The sequence below is a fragment of the Lytechinus variegatus genome, chromosome 7 (assembly GCF_018143015.1).
Source record: "Lytechinus variegatus isolate NC3 chromosome 7, Lvar_3.0, whole genome shotgun sequence".
Lineage (NCBI taxonomy): Eukaryota > Metazoa > Echinodermata > Echinoidea > Temnopleuroida > Toxopneustidae > Lytechinus > Lytechinus variegatus.
The window spans coordinates 24,756,218-24,778,226 of NC_054746.1; the positions used below are offsets into that span (position 1 = coordinate 24,756,218).

A 22,009-nucleotide genomic window follows, 5' to 3' on the forward strand; every position below is an offset into this window, starting at 1 on the left:
AGCATCGATCAGTAAATTTTAATGTGTACAAAAGCTTGTGCGTTTGCACTTTGACGTTGGTAATATTGATGGTAATGCTTTATTGAAAATCATTGTGTAGCCAGAAGCATGATTGCAGAATATTGTAGAAAAGATTCACATAAATTTACAATACTCAATCATCAGAAATTTCCTGCTCACTTAAGACTTAAAGGGGAAGTTCACCCTGACAAAAACTTTATTGTAAAAATAGCAGAAAAAATAATAAAAAATATTGCCGAAGGTTTGAGAAAAATTCATCAAGTAATTAAAAAGTTATTAGAATTTCAATTATTTGATTTGTGACGTCATATGCGAGCAGCATTCCTACATAGCGAATGGTAAAAAATCAATGAAATGCCATTTTCTAAGAAAATTGAAAATGGTTTACACTGTACCTTTTGTATATCAATAGACAAATCATTTCACATCCAATCATGAATAGAAAACAAAATTAAGTCATCAGGAACCATGCAAAATGTGAAATTCATGCATTTTATATTACATAACACATGGGGCAGCTGCTCGTTTATGACGTCACAAATCCAAAACTTTGAGCTCTAATAACTTTCTTACTCTTTAACGGATTTTCCTCAAACCTTCACCAATATTTTTTACTATTTTTTCTGCTATTTTTGCAACAAAGTTTTCTTCAGGGTGAACTTCCCCTTTAAGAGAGTACTTGAATTTTCAAGGAAAGCACTCACTGATCTATTACATTACATATCGAGGTTTATTTTAAGAACATACCAGTAAAAAGAACTTTATCAATGAAATAATTATTCCAAAAAGAAATTTAAACTCACAAATAATCTGTTTTCTGTATCAGGTGTTGCCATTTACATTGAGAAGGGATATAGTAGCAATATGTTGTCCAGGTCTTAATGATAGAAGTGGCAACCTTTACATCATTATTTCTATTATCATTTGTTATTCTTATTTGGTTGGTATTGTTATATAGCATCGGCCTACATTAGCCCAATTCAACATCTCATTGCTGTGATATTCTCTTTGGATAGCTGAATGTATGATGGAATATATGTTTTAACAAACACTTATGCATTTTTATTTTGTTGTCTTCATTTCTACTAACACGAGTTCTTGTTTGAATACATCCTGAAAGGTGTGTGGAAGGGGGTATTTTCATGTGCCGAAATCTACAGAGTTTAAAACGCCAGACTTGATTGGATAAGAAATATGATACTGCAAGGATACCTGTGATATTCTTTTATATTATATTCCCCACCCAACAATGATTTAGGGGATATAGGAATCAGAAAACTGGTTTTACAAACACTTATGCATTTATATTGTGTTGTCTTCATTTCTACCAACATGAGTTATTGTTTGAATACATCCTGAAAGATGTGGGGAAGGTGGTATTATCTATAGATCTTATAAAGCCAGACTTGATTGGATAAGAAATATTATACTGCAAGGATACCTGTGATACTCTTTTATATTATATTCCCCACCCAACAATGATTTAGGGGATATAGGATTCAGAAAACCATTATATGGCTAGGTGAGATAGAAGATCGATCGATCTGCATCCTCATTTTCAGGTGGATAATCACAAGAGTTTGCACATGCATTGGTCTTGGAGTGAAGACACAAGACTCATTTTCAGATATTCCATGGTAACAGCATAGTACAATAAATGAAGGAAAAATCCTTCCAGAAGCAAATTACTTCAAGTATTGCCCAGTGCTCATGAAACACAGTTTTATGTATTTCTTTCAGGTACTACATTCATACATTGTCACGGTAACATCTTTTCATGGCAATAAATAATGGCATTTTTTGAGGATCAAACTAGTTCCTCAGAGTTTACCCAGCTATCGAGTGACTTTGCTACACAAATTGTACTTAGAGTGAATATATGCAAGACACTCTTTTTAAAATCTGTCAGGTACTGCATGGTATTATGGCAGAGATGCCAGTATGAATATATAAATAAAGGCCATCGCACACCTTACAACTTTACCACGATCCGGATCTGGAGCAAATCACATTTTGCTCATTTTATGAAAATATGAGTGAAAAATATCTTTTCATTTGAGTTTCAAATTAACTGAAAGAATGCTAATAAATTCCCTTGCAAGCACTTTGTATACAGTCTGATTTATGATAATTTAGACGATTTCTACCCCTTTTTTTATTCCCAGTGGTGGGAATTTTAATAAAAGAAGGTAAACGCCCCAAAATCGATGTAAAACAACACGCACAAGTTTTTGGCACATTTCGAATTGGGATAAATCAAATTTGAAAAGCAAGCAATCACTGGTATTGTCTGTAATGGTAGTCTGTAATTAGTAATAAAAGGATATGCATCACAAATAGTTTGTCTTATTGGTAATGACCTTCATCAAAACAATAAATTGGGTCAATTTTCCGTAGTGATAGGGTGTTATAATGTGTTCACTCTCACTTGTGTGTCATTTCAATACTAATGGTGACTTGCAAATCATGTTCCTTTCTGGTTCTATTTTATGCTCCAAATAATACATAAAGTCATATCTTTATCTTTTGACCTTGACATGATCTGAAATAGCTATAAATGCCCTGACATTAGCATTTCACAACACGTGAGCTTTATAACGCCTTTCAAAATTGATTTACTCACAGACTGAATGTCTGATCATATGGATATTTGCAGTATTGGTAGTCCATAATGAGTACTTGGAAGATATAGCATTAATTAATTGTTCTTACATGACAATGACCTTGAAAATCCAGCTGAAATTCACACATAAAATCAATAATCCGCCAACATCCCATTTTAAGTTGTTTGCACAGACTTTCACTTTGGTCTCATTTCAATACTAATTGTGACTTTTAGCTGATAATTGCAAATCATGTTCTGTCTGGTTCTATTTTAAGCTCCAAAAAATACATTCGTTCATATATTTGTATTTTGACCTTGACATTGATCTAAAAATAGCTGTAAATGCCTTAAAATGTGAATATGCCAATTCCATTGACGAGTGGATACCATGCGCGACGAAAATAACATGTAAAAAGGATGTCTCTTTCAAGATAGGGCACATGTTATGTATGTAACGTAAATAAGGTTGTCAAAAACACTAAAATAATGAAAAAGGGTCTCTATTTTCGATAGGAAAGCTACGTGTTTAGGGTCGAATTTGCGATGGTATAAAAAATCGAGACAAATGTTTTATAAAGGATGTACTTTTTGCCCCAAGAGTCAACACCATACGTGTTTAGAGTACAATTTGTGCGAGTGGGGCGCTATACTAAACCTAATGATGCCAGAGGTAAAGGTAAAACCAACTCCGACGTCATTGACATAACAATAAATTGAAATATCGGCTGAACTAGGCTTGTTTAGGGGTTCAATACCTGCCTATTTAAATCGTTTTGATTCCAATACTTGTTAAAGGAAGATACGTGGTTAGGGTGCCTTTTGAGATCTCATGGTTGCTCGCATGGTATCCACTCGTCAGCGCCCCCCCCCCCTGGCGCCAATGGGAGTGCTTTGGAACTGGAATGGTCTTGCCAAGAACTGATGCCTGAAATTTAGGAACATGGGAGAATCGGTTGGTCAATGGCCAACACATGGGGTATCCCCCCCGGCCCCCAACATTTTGACTTACAAGGATTTTGTTTTTGTTATGTGTTTTTCAACAAAAAAATTCTGTGCACGACCATAAATGAAAAAGTGTGAAAGTGATATATTGGGAACCGCTCAAGGCGGAAAAGGATACATGATGAGTGCCCCCCCCCCCCTTCAGTGGGGGTGTATATATAGAACAAAATCTACTCTTCACTCGGATACTAGTAAATAAAAGGGAATGATGTAAAAACAGAAATCCCGGCCCGTTAAGATATGGAAACATATCATGACTGCCTAATCCTGGCCGATCAGGATTTCTTCAAGGGATGCCAGTCGGGTGCTAGTACAGTATGATATTTATGCCCAAGCCAAGACCCATTGATCCCATTCTTTCATGCATTATGTCTATTCAAATCATCATCCCACTACGCTCCATAAAATGCACGTATACATGTCACGTGACCTAAGCCAACAACAATATCCACCGACGCTATGACTCAACTCGAACCGTGGAATGCGAGTAATCTGAGCCGAAAATATTCAAAGAAACATGGAAAACATGTTATGTTATTGAATCAAGTACAAAATTACCGTGGATTACAAACAAAGCAGTCTAGCTGAGTGGTAAGTTGTGTAAGTCATGTTTATTAAACGTGTTTTCGCATCATGCAAATTTAGTGATTTTTTTTTCAGTTATATTTGTGCCGTGTATTGTGACTGCAGTGAGCGGGTGTTGCACGTAGTACCGCCCAGCGAACGCCCCGGCAAAGCACGGCGACTGACGCCGTCGGACCGTGTGATGGGAGCTCCCTTTTCCATTGGCATATCTACATCCGGATCCCTCTACTAAAAATAAAATTCAGTGTGTTTGATCTACTCACACTTGTAATTGATCCATCTTTTTAGTCTACCCCTGTACCTATTTCCCTGCTCTTCTAGACCACCCTGGCCCTGCCACTTTCAAAATAAAGATGAAAAAGTTAAAAAAACATTTAGGATCTAGCCTAGGTGGTAGGCCCTAGGCTAGGGCTAGACCAAAAGCTTCGGTCTCTGTTATTTTGGTTGTTCAGCTGAACTCCATTGGCTTCACTCACCAAATACAGAGACCGAAGTTCTAGCGCGATCTGTACAGGGGACTCAACGGCCATTGTTTATGTACTTAAGATCGGATAAAACGTTGAAGTGAATTTGCGCGACAGCTGAGGTAAGTCACTGTTTTTGTTTCTTTTAACTTGATTTTTCTCTGTTTTTTGGCAATTAATGCCAAGAAGGAATACTAATTTGCATTTTGGTCGCATTCATTTTCAATTTTTGTATTCATTAAAGACAAAAATTGAAGAGCCCCGACGGGGGGATTTTGCATTGCAAGTCCCCTGATGGTGGCTGCACGATAGCGAGCCGTCTGTGTACGAGGAGAAATAAAAAAAAAAAATGTTGAAAAACTCCTCGAAACAGACGGCTGCCAGCTGTCTAGGCTAGGGCCTATAAATAATATCAGTATCGGTAGATCCTCTAGATCTAGTACCGTACGGTATTATTAACATGATGAAAGCAACTTGCATGCATCAAATTAATTCTTTATGAAAATCATAGATCTGCGCACCTAAACTTTGGCGAAAAACTTGATTGAAATGAAAGTGAAACGATTATTGGCAGGAGTTCCAGGATTGGGTGATTTCAACTTACGGTGTTCGGTGTTGGTGTTGAGAGCATGAAAAGGCTGCTGAACTGAGCCCCAACACCGAGCTGAGTTTAGAGGAGCAATACCGATCGCGTTATCGATATCCTATGAAGTCACGCCTCTGCGCTGTTTATCATTTCAACTTTACGCAAGCAATTCTTGACGACGAAAGTAAAATCGGGAAGAAATTGCAGTAAAATTTTATCTTAAAGAATGCACAGGTAAAAATCACTGCAATAATCAGAAAGCATAAATATTATTTTTCATTTTTTCTAGTGATTTGCACTCATCTTAACTGTAATAGATAATTTTACGTGGGTGTTTCATCTTGTTCGCCTCCTGTTCGTGAACTACAGTTCATCAACACCAACACAGAACTTGAAATCACGATTTTCCCCAATCCCTGGGGTTGGTGTTGGTGAATAGGGAAATTGCACGTAGATTGTCAACACCAGCTGTAATGCTCGGTTCAGCAGATGACATTCAACACCAGAGCTCAACACAAACCGCCGGAAATACGTCATATTTTCCAAGGTCAATCAATCCAAACACCAGCGTGATTTCAAGTACGGTGTTGTAGCTGGTGTTGGTGTTGTCCCAACACCAGATTTCAACACCGTACTTAAAATCGCCCATTCTGTGCTTTGGCCTTTGGGAAATAGATCTACATGTAGCCTTGTAGGCCTATATATGTCTATGATGGGATGACCATGATTTGCACACATTTTAAGAATATCATTAAGTTGATTTTCAATCAAAAATTTCTCACAGCTCACACAAAATTAATCTAATCCATTAATACCAAACGGAAGGCAAGATCCCAAAGTCAAATTCTCTTGACAGAAATATAAACTAAGTCAAGGGTTTTGCTGGTATCGCGATCTCAAATTCCATGGCGATCGACTAGTGTGCTCTCGGCTAAAAAAAGTGTCATAAAAAAATGTGACCTTAATTTGCACACGATCGTTATGCAGGAATTTAGAAAAGAAATCACGCAGACAAAGGTATGATAATTATATCAAATGGAGGTTAAAATGCCATCAATACGGTTGCTACCAGATTATTTGGAGACCTCTGCTTGCAAACTGGTGATTTCTTGATGCTTGTCGAGATCAGATTTTCTCGGAGCGGACACAAAATTTGCCAATAATTCACAAATAGAGACCTTACCTTCAAGAAATCTACCATAACGAGTAATTTGAAGTCGTTCTTTCTGTTGGTGGTATCAGTTTTTCAAGATATTAATAATATATTGAGATATTCGACCATGTGCAAAATTAGGTAATGCGCAAATTACGGTCACACTACCATACATGTCAATGTAGTCACCAAATCAAATTTGTACCTTTTAACGTTAGATCTAACTTGTTAGATCAATTACAATATACCATAAGAGCACTAGTACCGTAATAGTATTCAACCTGTTAGGAGAGTTTCCTCAAATATATAAAAATATGGAATTTACCTTAATTTCAGACCTTAATTTCAGACCTTTCTTCTTTCCAAGAGCAAATTCTTATTCTTTTTGCGTTATTTTTTTCATCAACCCGTTGACAATGTGTGCGGGCGATCGAATTACGTGTATATGGCGACGGTTTTTGGCACTAGTGTTCAACCTAGCGGTGAAAGGTGGCCCTGTCTCTCAATCTGCCATTGTCCCATCCAACTATGGACTAGACCATTTGAGATGAGACCAAACTAGACAGGTGGCAGCCGTCTGTTTCGAGGAGTTTTTTAACATTTTTTTTTTATTTCTCCTCGTACACAGACAGCTCGCTATCATGCAGCCACCATTAGGGGGGGTAACAATGCAAAGTGCCCCCGACGGGGCTCGTCAATTTTTGACTTTATTTCAACAAAATATTTTTTACAAAATTGTACCAAAATAAAGGTCATTTATTATGTTTTGGCCTGAAATACACCAAAACAGGGAAAAATAAACTTAAAAGGGGGAAAAAACAGTGACTTACTTCGGCTGTCATGCAACTTCACTTCCCTGTTTTATCCGAACTTAACACATAAACATATTGCCATTGACTCCCCTGTATAGATCAAGATAGAACTTCGGTCTCTGTATTTGGTGAGTGGAGCCAACAGAGTTCAGCGGAACAACCAACATATAACAGAGATCAAAGCTTTTGGTCTAAGACCAAACAGTGAATTAGTCAAAGCCAGAGACTTACATAGATCTAGTTAAACAATCTAAACCATTTTGAGATTCGCTATCTATCATCACTACTGTAGGTTGAATACTAGTGCAATTCAGGGGCTGCGGAACGGTTTTCAAAGTGGGGGGACTGACCATGCACAAAACACAATCATATTGTCATTTTTACGTTTTTGTTGGGGGGGGGAGAAGTGGGGGCTGAAGCCCCCCGCTTCCGCGGCCCCTGCAATTCAGTGCAAACAGGTCATAATTTGATCCTCTGCACATACAGTCGACAGATTGATAAAGAAAATACCGACATCAGATTACTCAGGAAATAACAAAGGTGTGAAATTAAGATAAATTCCCTATTTCTAAATATTTGGGGGAATTTGTCCAAATCTTTGAATTAAGCTGGGTTGAATACTAGTGCCCATACGTTATTTGTTTTTGTGAAGAATCCTCTCTTCAGTAATTTTCGAAAGAATTGATGAATGCAAAATGCTTTATGAAGCGAGCTCTTCACATAACTGGTTCCCTCTTTCCATGCGTGATATTCATATCCGGGGGGAAACACTAAAATTATTTTTTGATGGGGGTGTGCCTCACGAACTCTGAAATGTGGGTCTAAGGAACTGCCTTAAAGGGTAAAATACAGGGTTTGGTGAACTAAATAAGTAGGCCTACCGAGCGGTTTGAAAAACGGTCTACGGAACGGGATCTTGGCACTGCATTGCACCATACATGTAGCTCTGTGCATGCACTCGTCATGCAGAATGGCTACTAGTTGTTATGTAGGGAGTTATGAAGCCGTACATGCATCTCTCGCATGCGGTGCTCACGCTGGAAAATTTTGGTAGGGTTGGGGAACTGAAATGTCTCGTAACGGGGGTCTTGCGAGTGGGGCTGGGTGGCTTCTACACTGAAATTTTGTCATTCAGAGTAAAACTAACTGAAAATTGGGTCTGAAAAGGGAGGTCATCAAAGCGGCACGTCCTAGTACCACCAATATATGTGGGTGCCCCCCCCCCCCAGGTTCGTATCGTACTAGGCTCAGAATCAGATTTCCATTGATAAACGTTTTTTCAGATGATATTGGTGATTCCTCACATGGATTTATTTACATTGGTCAAATATGGGATTATCAAATTTTTAAATTAATCTATCTGGATCTAGTCTAGAGTCTACCCTTTACTTACATGTTTTCAAGACCGCTCTGCCACTTTTTCAAAGTAAAAAAATTGCCCGTAAGTTACTAAAATTCACATTCTTTAAATGCCAATTTATTGTCTATATTTCATGTACTTTTCGTTTTGATTTGAGGTCTGGAAAATGAAGAATTTTCCCTCCTTTCTTTGCTAACAAATAATAATCTAAGAATAAGTTAGGCTCGAGATGTAAATGCGACCGTCAGGCTTGAAGCCGTCTCAAACGCCAGCTTGCGAGCTGGCTTTAAGCCTGCAATTTGGGTGTGTTACACAGATGCCAAAAGTTGACTGACACTGCTCTGGTATTATTTTTCCATGTCACCTATTAAAATACTTGAGTCTTTTAACATCAATATTTTTCATTATTTGTTAGCACTAACTATTGCTCGTTATTTCTAGTTCAGTGATTAAGCTGCCTTAGAGGTAGTTATGGGACTCACATAGCCTTTTAGGTAAACTCCGTCTCGTCCAGCAGTAAAAAATAGTTAGCTGATGCACTTTAATCGAGGCACCTCCAGCCTCCAGGGCCGGCCTTTCAATGTGTACATCTTAGGCCTTTGAATAATTTTGATTTTGAACAAATACCCATGTATACTTTTTGCTTGTATTGGAAAAAAAAGATCAAATGAGACCCCCAGATGGAGTTGTGGGCAAGTCGGTGAACTCTGACTTTACCCTTAATGCCATACAAGTCTACCTTGGATCCAATTTGATCTTTTTTTCAAGTCTGGAAAAGGAGTCCATACAAAGCTTGAAGTTCAAAGTCAATAAGTCTCTTGGATTATCCATTTGCAAATATGCTTATTATGTATGTGATCATGTACAATCAGTTAATCTATTTAATCAATTCAGTAACATTGTTAAGCATTATTCACATCTGTCTAATTATAAAATTTACAATGTTTTGGAGGTGACAACTTTGAAATCAAAGCCTGTAACAAGTGCACCAAAACTGAAAAACAGAAGGCCTAATAATGAGAGTCTGAACATGTGAATCATACATTCTCAGCAAGCTTTGAAGAGTTGTCCACTCCTTGTAACCACAACCAACTGTTAATATTAAATGGTTCAATGTTGTGGGGGATTTTAATATAACTCGGGGACAAATTTAAAAATTTAAAGTGTAATTTTTAATTATTTATTTTTTGTTTATTTCAATAAAGACGTGTTACATTTTTATATAATATGCTATAGGAGAGAAGAAGTGCTTAGGAGAAATCCTGAGAAATAGAATTCATGAGTGACAATTAGAAGAGTTGTCAAAACATGTAACATCTGATCACATATTTTTCCAATGCTTTTAGTTTGATTTTTTTTTCTCTTGTTTCTTTGGGGGGTTTTTTTTGGGGGGGGTAGTTTGGAATATTTTTTTTTTTCCATATTTATAATGTCAATATTTTGTAATGAAATTCTCATGAAATGGGGGGAATTCTAATCTTATATATCTGGAATCAATTTTTATACACAAAGTAAGAATGTGGCAAGTCCATCTGTCTCACCATGCGTGTGTACAGTGTATGGCTGATTGGGATCTATCACATTCACATGTAAGGTTGTCATGGCAATAAGATGCTCTGTGTTGACATTGTCTAGTATCACCTCAGGTGAGCGATCATGTGTCATTGAACATGAAAAACATTCACATGACCAAGCACCTGTGGAGGAGGGGTTGTTATGAAATCCTACTCAAATGTCAGTTATTTTGTTTTATTAAGCATCTAGGGCTTTTAGGGTAAATCTGTGACCTTGTCGAAAGTACTTTATTGCAGTTCATTTTGTAGCTATTGTAAAGTGATATAATTCTTTTTGTCTGTTTTCATTTTTATTTCGTTAAGACATGAATTACATGTATATCATACATACAAACTTACATGTTACAGTAATTCCAAGTATTTTGTACAATACAGAGGAAGATACTGAAATGTAAAAAATATATAGGTTGTTTCCATCTTTTATCAAGTGTGGGAGCACCCTTTTCCAGACAATACAAAGATTGATTGGACATCAGTCTTTTGATGATAGAATTTGTACAGGGGGGCTAGATCGGAAATATAAGGATTTTGAAAGGACCATTGGGGACGAAAATTGATCAGTGCAACTTAGAGCCGGGTTATTTGTTCAGAGAAGAAAAATAGATGCCTTCTATTAACTTCTTTCATGGAATTGCAAAGGAAGCTGCCTAAGTGCAATGCAGAATACCTTTTGATACACACCGTTACACATTCCTCAATCAGGAAAAGAATCCATAAAAGAATAAATATTTGCACTACCCCCTTGCCATCAATTGATTTTATCAAAATGATCGCCAATCAATAAGTACTGCAAGGTCAATAATCAAACTTCTCAAATATGGGAAAGGTTGGAGTAAACTGGAATGATGATTTACAATGTATTTAGCTGCAGTGGTTGTTGATAATGAAATTGAACAAAAGGAAATCATAGTTATGTGTTTTAGTGTGTAGAGTATTGCATGATGCAATATTTCTTCCATGCTGATAGTGATACATTGTATTTTCATACATGTAGGTACAAAAAGACGTTGAAAATAAGGCTTTATTACTAAACATGCTCTGCTCCTGTTTCATGCAACACTAAATGGGCAATTTTGAATTACTAATTTGTTGTAGTGACAAATATTTTCATGGATTTGACCATATTAAAAGATTTATCCTTAAAAGTTACTTACTTAGCAATCCAGTCTGTGTTCAACTTTATGTTGTTGGTCTACATGTACTTGTACATCTTGATGCATCCTAGTTGAACAGGATGTTGACATTTCTATGAGCTCCACAAATCCGAGACCCTGGGCATCCTGTACCCTTATTTAATCCAGGTGTACTGCCTTTGTTCCCCTAGCTTAATCCCTTTACCCAAATTTGAAATCCGAGGTGTGAAAAGGATAATTGAATTAGATTGATGAAAGGTTCACAGCTCCTTTGTACATCTTGTCAATACCTTATGTCCAAAAAGCACCTTGTTTTAATTACCCTTCTTTTTTTTTTGGGGGGGGGGTTGTTTTGCTAAATAATTGGTGTGAAATAGTCAAGTTTGAAGAGGATGAGGGTTGAATAGATTGTTGAAATCAGCAATGCTAAACCTTGCCCCATGCTCACTTGCTCAGTTATTAGGCCAGCACTTGAATACATAACAGCTTAGGAGAAGGAGTAGGTGACCCATGCCCTGCTGGTCAGGGGTGTAATTCTTAGGCATATATGGAGACAGTGTTCAGAATGATTTATATGAATTGGATTATGGAAGCTTCTGTAGTAACTTCAACAAGTTTGGATTTTGTCATTTAAGGTAGGTTTTGGGGTTTTTCTATTATTGCCTTCTGCATACTTCATATCCTTATTTTTTTGTTTTTCTTAAAGGGGGAGGGGGAAGATACTTGATGATTCAAATAGATGATTCAAATAGATATCCAGTGATGTTATCAATCAAGGAACAGGCAGAAATTTGACAAGCAAGTATCATTAATGTTGTAACTTTAAAGATATACATTTTGTAATTATGTGTGCACTGTTTTTTCAGTTGAAACTTAAATCCATAATTTGTATGCAGCCAGTATCAATTTGCCGTGCCTCAGATTTCTCTCCTTTTCTTTATTTTAGGAGCGAATCTCTCATAGCCCTCATGTTGGTGTACTAGGGGTTTATAATAAATACATGTATGTGTCATCACGGTATGCAGGTACATGTAGTTGTCGTTTTTGTACATTTTCAGAAGGTCTGCTTTCAAAAATCAGAGTTGAAGCTTAAAGGTGGATTTGGCGCGATATAAGTCTAATTATTATTAAGTCCACCCCAGCAAAATGTTGATTTGATTTTGAATAAATATAGAAAAATCAAACTTGCATAACACTGAAAATTTCATCAAAATCGGATGTAAAATAAGAAAGTTATGGCATTTTAAAGTTGCACTTATTTTCATCACAAAACAGTGACATGCAAATGAGTAAGTTGGTGATGTCCACCACTCACTATTTCTTGTTTTTTTATTGTTTGAAATATAATATTCTATTTTTATAGATCTGACCATAGGGACCATATAGTATTAAACAATGCTAATTCCACATATACAGGGAGGAATTAATCACTGTTTCACTTGTTAAGAGAAAATTAGAATATTTCAAATAATAAAACAAAAAAAGAAATAGTGATTGGATGATGTAATCAGTCTCCTCATTTGCATACCGACCAGGATTTGCATATATTGTATAGCTGTTTTGTGAAAGTCAGTGAAATTTTAAAATGTCATAACTTTCTTATATTACATCCGATTTTGATGAAATTTTCAGTGTTATGCTTTTTGGATGTTTCTCTTTTATTCAAATCAATTTTTTGTCGGGGTGGACTTGTCATTTAAGAACTTTTATTACCAATATACACATACATGATATTCAAGGTTACAGTGTCTCTTATAGGCAAAGTCTTCATTGTTTTCTCGTCATCCTTTTTTTAAGAAAAAAGGTTACATGCAGTTGTACAGTGCCTTCTCATATTATGTTTACATACCCCTGTCATAATCCAAAGGGATCTTATTCATTTATAATGTATGTATGTACTGTACATTTATGTCCTTGATGCACTAAGTACCAGTTGATATTATGATAACAGTCTCATTTATTTACCAAGTTGGTTGTTGAACAGGAGTCATCTGAAAGGAGACACTGTGATGGCTCTAACAATGAGTTTAGTACACAAGGCACCTGAAATCAATCAATAGTTTCCTTGAATGGACGCTTGGGAGGTATTAGAAGATACATTAACATCAAGACTTCCTTTGAGCAGTTTGTCCCACATTGATTGTCTGTTTAGACATTATCTATTATTCATCAATGGGTGGATGAAGGCTCAGTTTGGGTACCATAGACCTCAAACTATAGCATGATATACTTTGATTCATAGATCTAGTTTGATCTCCATTGGGTTTACTTTCCATTCCTAGGGACATTCATGTAACACTAATAAGTCAAGCTTTATTTTAATCAGATGTACGTGTAAAAGTGCTCAAAAGTTAGTGAACCCCACTGCAGAAAATGAACATACAACATGTATTTTTAAGTGTTAAGTTCTGCCATGTTTAAGATAAATATTTAACTGTGAAGTCAGGTGATAAAATGTTACAGAATTCAATGAAGTTTGTTTCTCTGGGCTCGCTGAACATTGTGGTGTTGTCTTTTCAACATTTTGCATGAAGAAGTGGTAGGCTGTGGGCCTAATATAGTCCTGTACTCTTGTTGCAAATCACTTATAGTTATATTTAATACTCAAACATGAACTTTGATGCCTCTAACTTTGATCAATACTATATAATGATATTTATTAAATTGAGCATGCCATGATGGGTCCTATAATATGAGTATTTGAGTGATTAGTGATTTTTTTTTGTACTTGCTCTACATGTAGGTCAATTCCAATTCTACTAATTTGGGAATTCATAGACCACCAATATCTAGTTTCCTACTCAAAGACCCAAAAATGTCTTGGAATATTCAGTACTCTTTTAGAGAAAAAAATATCTTCAGTGAGTATTGGTAATATTTCCTTCAGACCACTAGTTTGATCATTTTGGAATAACTCATAGTTTGGGTATTTTATCTAATGAGAATCATCTAATATATTAAAATCTTACTAATACTTTATAGTTACCATTAAATCTTTTTCATTTGTGAAGAAAAAAAAACACTTTTAGGATGAGTAACCCCTTTCTCAGTAATGTTTTTACACTTGTTTAACACATTTTTAAATGAAAGCTACATGTACATGTGCAAGCAGATTATAACTTGGAATTTCCAGCCCATTTCAAGTTTGAGAAGCAATATGAAAAAAGTAAGAAATATGCAGAGATTTAATATTGTTAGGATCCTGACCATGTAGGGTTTTTGGTGGAATAAAAAACAATTTTGTTCCTTTTTCATATTGTTATTATTTTTGATTTTATTATAAAATAATGATAGTAATCCATGTAACAAGTTCAGATAATGCACTTTCATATTTGATGTACATATATGGAATAAGTTCAAGATATTTATGGGTAGATAGTCTTAAGAGAGGCTGATTTGACATTGCATCCACAGCTCAACAGTTCATACATTGAATAATCCTACTTTTTATCCATGTTTATGAATAGCATATCTGATGACTTCTGTAAATTATATGTCCATGTACATTTATAGGTCAGGAACTAAAATGTATTGTGCTGTATGTACCATCTCATGATTTGTATTCTACTCATCTTCACGTTTATTTGGCTAGTTCTCATGCATACATGTACATGTAGGCCTAGATCAAAATGATATCCAATGGAGCCAACCAAAGTGTTTACATAGAATTTTTTTTTAAAACATAATCACGTATTGCAGGTTATTTTTGAATCTCACCCAAATAGATATTGAGATTGCAATCTTAAGAAGAATTCAATCAATGTTATTGATTTGCCCTTGGCTGTTCACAAGAAATACTGTGAACCCAAATCTGCATTGGACAATGCAAGCATTCCTGTCAATCCTGTGAAAAACATTGTCTTTATCATGCTCGGCTTAGCTATGGTGTAGGATTTATTGATCTATTAAGAAGCAAGGAGCGTCCATGCCTTGTCTGCATTAAGCAAGTTTGTGAGGTACATATAGCATGGTTGTTACTGAGTCTTTCAAAGGAATGTACCTCTGTACGAAACATTCTTATTTGTATGGCAATTGCTTTGTAGATTTGAAATTATACTGTGTCACAATTGGTTTTATTTGAAGGTTTTCAGGGCGGTATTAGAGACCACATGGTACACCATGACAGTTCAGCAGTCCATCATTCAAAACAAAAATGCATCTGAGCATGATATATCATGGAGCTTCTCATGCCATGAGCTACAATCATTGTGATTGCTGCGATTTTAATCAATTCATGTCTTGTTTTTTTTCAAGTGATTTTGTTCTTGTTGTTAACACCAGTGTCTCTCTACATTCTTGCCTTTTAGATAACAAACTACATGTATAGCGGGGAGCTGGTATAAGACCCCACCCTTTGCATCACCCTCACCTCCACCACCATCTACCACCATGGATGAGTCGGATGAAGATGTGTATGTCTCCCAACTCAAAGAATTGTTTGCCGGCTGTGATACCAAGGGACTTGGTCGCCTCGGTGCAGCGGAGCTGACGGAATTGTGTTCCAAGCTCCAGCTGGAAGGACAGGTGGATCTCCTCCTGGAGCAGCTACTTGGCAATGACACCTCAAAGACGGTACGTATTAGTAAAAGGAGAGTAACATACTGTTGCTGACTAGTGAACTTGAAAGAACGAATTGCTCTTGTCTCAATGTATTTTGTAGCTTGGGGGCTATGTTTCCCTTGGTCAAAGTCGTGCTGAGTTACTTAAAGGATTTCATTGGATGATAATGATCAAAGACCTATTTGAGGACTATGTTGAAACTAATAAAGATATCGGATATTTGCAGGTCATTTGATAGGTAATATATCAGCTAGTGTACAACCACTTTGTCTATTTTGCTTTTGTCTCATTCCACAACAGATTAGTTTACTGGTATAATTTCATTATATTATATCTATGACTTGGCTATGTTCAATATCTATTTGGTCTAACACTATTTTAAAGTGCATAGCATTAGATGAATTCTTTAAATGAACAAAAATTTTGTTTGAGAAAGCACAGAAAAAATAACTAGAAAAATTGTGAAATGAGATCATCTTGGCATTTGACTTGATGACAATTAGACCAAGTGGCGAATAGGCCAGATTGATAGTAGACCCCCATAACGTGGTATAGTCATTGTTTAGTTAGGCCTGGGTTAACTTAGACTACACTGTCATGGAGTGCCAATTGTCAACCTATTCATCAATTCAAAATTATTCTTATCCTGCTGCAAAAAGTTGTCAAAAAATCAATGTGCTGTAAATTTTTATTCTAGTGTAATGTATATGTACGTTTTATATTGGTCAAATAAATAATAATAAAGATGTGAAATAGGAATAATAGAAAAATATGAAAGTATTATGAATTTTTATGAATTTTTAGGAATTAAATTGATGCATTAGAATTGTCACAAATATGGTAGAAATATCACTACATGAAGCCCAGCATTCCATGGAAGCAGGCCTGCATGGAAGTGTGGTTTGAAATTCTACATGTAGTTTAGACTAGGGTTAAACCTAGGTTTATCAGAATACCAGTACCACCAGTGGTCTTAGCTGTGATGGTGTTTAGATGATCTGAGAATTTGACCATCTACTTGTAGACCACGTGAATACCAACCTTTTTAAAGGTCACCCTCATTACCCGACAGAAATCAATATTAAAACAAGATTATATCCATAGAAAACTCATTATTTCATGTTTATAAATACTTGACGCAGGTTGACTTTGATACCTTCAAGGAGGCTTTTGTGATGGTTCTATCGTCGACCGTTGATCTAGATGGTGTGGAAGTAGGAACTGATATTGATCAAGAATACAGCATGGGTAGCTTCCCCAATTCAGGTAATAAAAGACCAGTGAGGATACAGAATCAAGTTTTATTGATCAGATCCTCATAATTATGTAAATTAGCAACACCGATCATTTCATTTTATTAACACATTTTTCTCAATTGTTTTCCTAATTTAGTCATACCTTAAATAAATTTCAAAGAGAGTATATTGCTAATTTCTTGGGATAATAATACTTTTTTCATTGTGTGTCATATTGCTAATCCACAAAATATGGATAATCTGTTCCCAATTGGTTTGCTTACACAGTAAAATCTGTCCTCTGCATCAATGGAACTATGAGTTGGCTACCAGTCCTAATGTTAGTTTGGACATAGACTTTATAAAATGAAGGTGATTTACTCTTTGTGAGAGAAAACCATGACCATCTGAATCTATTCATCTTAACAAATGCTTGTAGTGTAGTAGTGTATATACCCATTAAGTAGATGATTTTCTATCAGTTATATTTTGTATTTGTGTCTGTGTAGCTTTAATAATCCTGAATTTCATGTATTCAGCTTTTTAGATTAGTTTGTAGTTCTTTCTTTATTGTTTCCCGTCTGATATACCTTTTGAATTTACATTAAATGATTTTCTTCTGGTCCCTGTTTTGTAACATCAGCATTTGATTTTTTTCTTTTATTTGTTTTCTTTTCTACAGCTGACCTGATTGATGAAGTATCTCCCAAGTATGTGAAGGATGGGAGGCGATACGGCAGAAGATCTCGTATAGACTTTGATGTGACGGCAGACTTCTCTGAAGTGGATGATGATCTGATCAGTAATGAACCCAAGTCCTTGGCTGAAGAGCTTGGTCCAATGCAGTCATATCACGAGAGTAGTGAACAGAGTGCTAATAGAAAGTCAAAGTCTTATGTTGAGGAAAACATTGAGGTGAGTCAAGTATGTAGAGCCAATGGCAGAGGATCTGCATCATAGAGTTAGGCCTACAACTTAAAATGCAGTTTAAAAAAATATCATGCCATATATTTAAACAGAAGAGAAATAAAAAATTGGATACATTTTATTTTGTTTTATGATAAATTAATCCCAGTGATACTGAAGATTGTAGGGTCAATGATAGTTATGTAGCCATCTTAATGGAACCATCTTAACAATTCTGGGCTGTAATACTGAATTTTTATTGTATAAATCAACATTAATAATATAAAAGGATGGAGCAGAATTTTACTATCTACTTTAATCAATTCAATTGTTGCTCTAGTGCTATATATAACAAAAACATGTATTGTATTTTTTTTTGTAATACTTTGTTCATATTCCAAAATTTTATCCTTTTTTAAAGTCAAATATGGCAAAATGTCATTCACAGGAGCAAGTGTTTAGTATTTGGCAACAGTTCTGGAAAAAGGGCCTTAGCACTATTAAATGTATATTATGGATCACAACAAATCAAGAACTTATATATCTTTTATATCTTCTTAAATTTTGCAGTATAGGTGACACCCTTAACTGCATAATTTATGATATTTTGTCTTCATTCTTGTATAGGCACTTGAGATTGATTATTGATTAATGATCCCATTCACACACAGCATCTCACCTGTCTAACCCACCTAAACCAAACCTGATATTTTTTACTTCATGCCTGTATACTTTTAGGCTCCTGAGATTGAACATGATGATAGACGCTCCCATTCACACTCAGTATCTCACCGGTCTAACCCTCCTGAACCACCACAAAATGAGACGTTTGAAGCAGAAGGTAACTTTTTTTTCATGTAATGCTTATTTTAGATGTCGCCTTAATTTTGGTCAGCTATTGTGGGATTTGTAATAGTAGGATTATCTTGTTTGGTTTCAAACCTTACAATTTTTTTTTTCATTATTTTTTGTTGCTACAGGGTGTGAGGAGGGGGAGGAATCACACATTCTTATATCTGTTTTCTTTTATAGGTTCTTGTTTATTTTTGTACTAATAGTGAAAAAATGTATGATATCCATAGAGTGATTATTTAAAAGTAAAACATTTTGGTCCGTATTCTCAAAAAGAGGTTTCAATTATATCATGCTACAAAACCATGGACTATGCAGATTATTTGTATTATCATGCTTCAATTGGGCACTGTTTGCCCAAAGCAAATATTTCTAATTAGACCTTTCACAGTATATACGCAATAAAGTAGCATAATGATGTATAGAAATATGCATAGTCCATGGTTTTGTACCATGGTACAATTGAAACCTCTTTTAGAATTATGGGCCAATGAAATACCCTTTTCTTGCAGATAATCAAATAACTTATTTGCTCGTTATTCATCTATTTCATCAAAATTCTATTTGTTTCAAATAAGTATTCATTGATGGATATTTTTTTGTATTTATCACACTTGTATTAACAAATAATTTTTTAATTCACAATATGACTGAAGCACATCAGCAACATACCACAATCTTGCATCCATGCCATATTATTCCATCCTCAATCTTGCATTCATGCCATGTTCATACTCTATTATTCCATCCACAACCTTGCATTCATGCCATGTTCATACTCTTTAATCCCATCCCTCAGGTCAGATGAATGCATCAATGAGTGTATATGATCAGGGTCAATCAGAGGCAGAACAGGTACAGGCCATCTGGGAGGAGGTCGGTGTAGGCAAGGATGGCTTCTTAGATATCAACGAGCTAGCCGTCGTGTGTGAACACATCGGCATGGAAGACATGGATAGAACGGTGAGTTCTCCTAATGCCCGAACAACAATTAGACTCATATTTAATTTCAATTAACAGAGATATGTGTTACCATGAGTAATCAGGGTATAATTGAGCATCATGCAGATATACAAATTTGGAATTTACCTAAAATGTCAATTTCTGACATCTTATTTGCAGTAATACGCACAAAAAATGCTCACCACAATTGCTACTCTTTGCCAATTTACACAAGCCATATTTACATGAATAAATTCATAAGTCTATGATAAGGGTGAATGTGATTGAAGCTTTCTTTGCTGTGTATGATCAATACTGTTGTTTTTTTTTCATGATATGATATAAAATTGAAATACTGATGCTTTTAAACTGAAATTAATCCACAGTATGGGGTATGCATTTATATTGCTTCTCTTTAATTGTTTTAGAAATGAGAGTTCACTGTATCACAGTCAACAACAATCTTGCCTCCTCTTTTTTTAGTGAAAACAGATATTATTTCAATTATCCTCGTCCAACTCACCAGGGTTTAACCAACTCTTCCACTCCATCCATGCTTCTGCTTTGAAATGTACTTAGCTAAAGACACAAATGTTTTAATAATTGACTGACAATTACTTGTAGAAGAGAATGTATAGTCTTATGGTATTACACTATTCAAATTTTTAAAATATTAATAAGTCATGAGTCATCCTTATAGTTATTTTAATGGAACAGTCTGTTAGTCTGATTGGTTCTTGCCAGTATGGTACTCCACAGTGGATAATTTCACTGCTACATTTTCTTTCCATCACAGGAGCTGAAGAATCTCTTCAACAAGCTTGACCGGGACGAAGACGGGAAGGTGGGTTTTGAGGAGTTCCTGGATGGACTCTTCAGGACGGCCGGTATCCGTACCCCTGCCCCCCTTACTCCACTATCCCTTGCCCCCACCCCCAGTCTGCTATCATCCCAGATAGCAGCTAAGAGAAGAATGCAAGTAAGTGTCATGGATGAGCCCATGTACAGGACAGCCACCCCTTCATTGCTCATGGCTCAACCGATCACAAAGCTCTTCAGTGTGCTGGATGCTAATAATGCTGGGTTAGTAGACGGAACTCCATTTTATAGTTAAAGTTTTTAATTATGAAAATCTTCAAGTTATCAGTCTTCTATAAAAAAATATTTTTAATCTAATTAATGAATGTATTTCAGAATAGTATCATGCATGTGAAAGTCAGAGATGTATAGCAATCTCCTGAAGGTCAACACAAAAGTAAAACAGAGAAGAATAAAACTTGTTGAACATGTAAAACTGCTTCCTGAGCTGACACTCCACACTGTTCATTTTTGGGAGCCTCTCTATGGAAAGGCAAAAAGGAGGAGACCTAAGAGAACATATATCGATTATCCACAAAAAGACAATGGTCTCCATGAATTACAAGAAATCATTTAATTCAATGACGGACACAAGCCTCTGAAGATAATGTGTCAGTCGATCCCAGGAATACTACCAAACTTGAACGATTGATTGAAATGGTACTCATTTGCATGAATTTTTTTTTAAATATCTATCAGTTTCACTACAATGGATGCTGTAAGTGAGCAGTTGATGGAACAAGGAATCTACAACCCTCAAGAAGTATTAGAGGTAAGCAATCATCCACAGTCAGGGTCCGTTTCATAAAACTTATTGTAATAACAAATATGCAATCATAGTTAAAAGCTACTAAAATCCTTCAATCTGATTGGCTGATCGTAATTCTGTTGTAGAAATTGTGCGTAAATTATTATAACAAGTCTTTATAAAATTGGGCCCTGAAATAGACAATGTTCTGAAAATATTTATTTTGTTAATTGGGATTGTGTGTAAATAAGAAAAAATATCTGTTGTTTCCAATTAAATTCCTCTGAAATTGCCCATTTAAAGTTTGGTTGTCTTTTTCTTGCTTGCATAGCATAAGCAAGACATGAGAGTCATTTTCCATTGGCAACAGAAGAGGCAACGATGGAATCAACATCAAATAGTTCACTTGACAATGAGATTTACAGTTTTCTGATAATTTTTTAAGTATATGTTCCTACCCCATGAAAAGTGGACACAAATGTTGCCTAGTATCACCAGTTATTTGCTTTGAATTTTAGTCCCCAGATATACAAATTTTTAAGATAAGATAGAGAATTTAGCACAATCATATCCGCTGATTCCTGCATCTGCCGCTGAGATTTACCGACTAATT

The 22,009-nt window shown here is 35.7% G+C and overlaps 1 protein-coding gene across 3 annotated transcripts in view; it reads left to right on the plus strand.

Annotated features, from left to right (window-relative positions):
• Nucleotides 1-4,068: 4,068 nt before the first annotated feature.
• Nucleotides 4,069-22,009, plus strand: part of LOC121418827 (ninein-like protein) — a 32,166-nt gene continuing 14,225 nt past the window's right edge. For 2 of the 3 annotated variants that reach the window (XM_041612997.1, XM_041612999.1), the window contains exons 1-8: nucleotides 4,069-4,219; nucleotides 15,603-15,867; nucleotides 16,998-17,121; nucleotides 17,773-18,005; nucleotides 18,735-18,837; nucleotides 19,648-19,811; nucleotides 20,587-20,873; nucleotides 21,348-21,420. In XM_041612997.1, the coding sequence (XP_041468931.1) occupies nucleotides 15,685-15,867; nucleotides 16,998-17,121; nucleotides 17,773-18,005; nucleotides 18,735-18,837; nucleotides 19,648-19,811; nucleotides 20,587-20,873; nucleotides 21,348-21,420 (1,167 nt within the window). In that variant the 5' untranslated portion in view covers nucleotides 4,069-4,219; nucleotides 15,603-15,684. Of the gene's footprint in view, nucleotides 4,229-15,602; nucleotides 15,868-16,997; nucleotides 17,122-17,772; nucleotides 18,006-18,734; nucleotides 18,838-19,647; nucleotides 19,812-20,586; nucleotides 20,874-21,347; nucleotides 21,421-22,009 lie in introns of all 3 variants that reach the window. The other variant, XM_041612998.1, reaches the window with a different exon arrangement.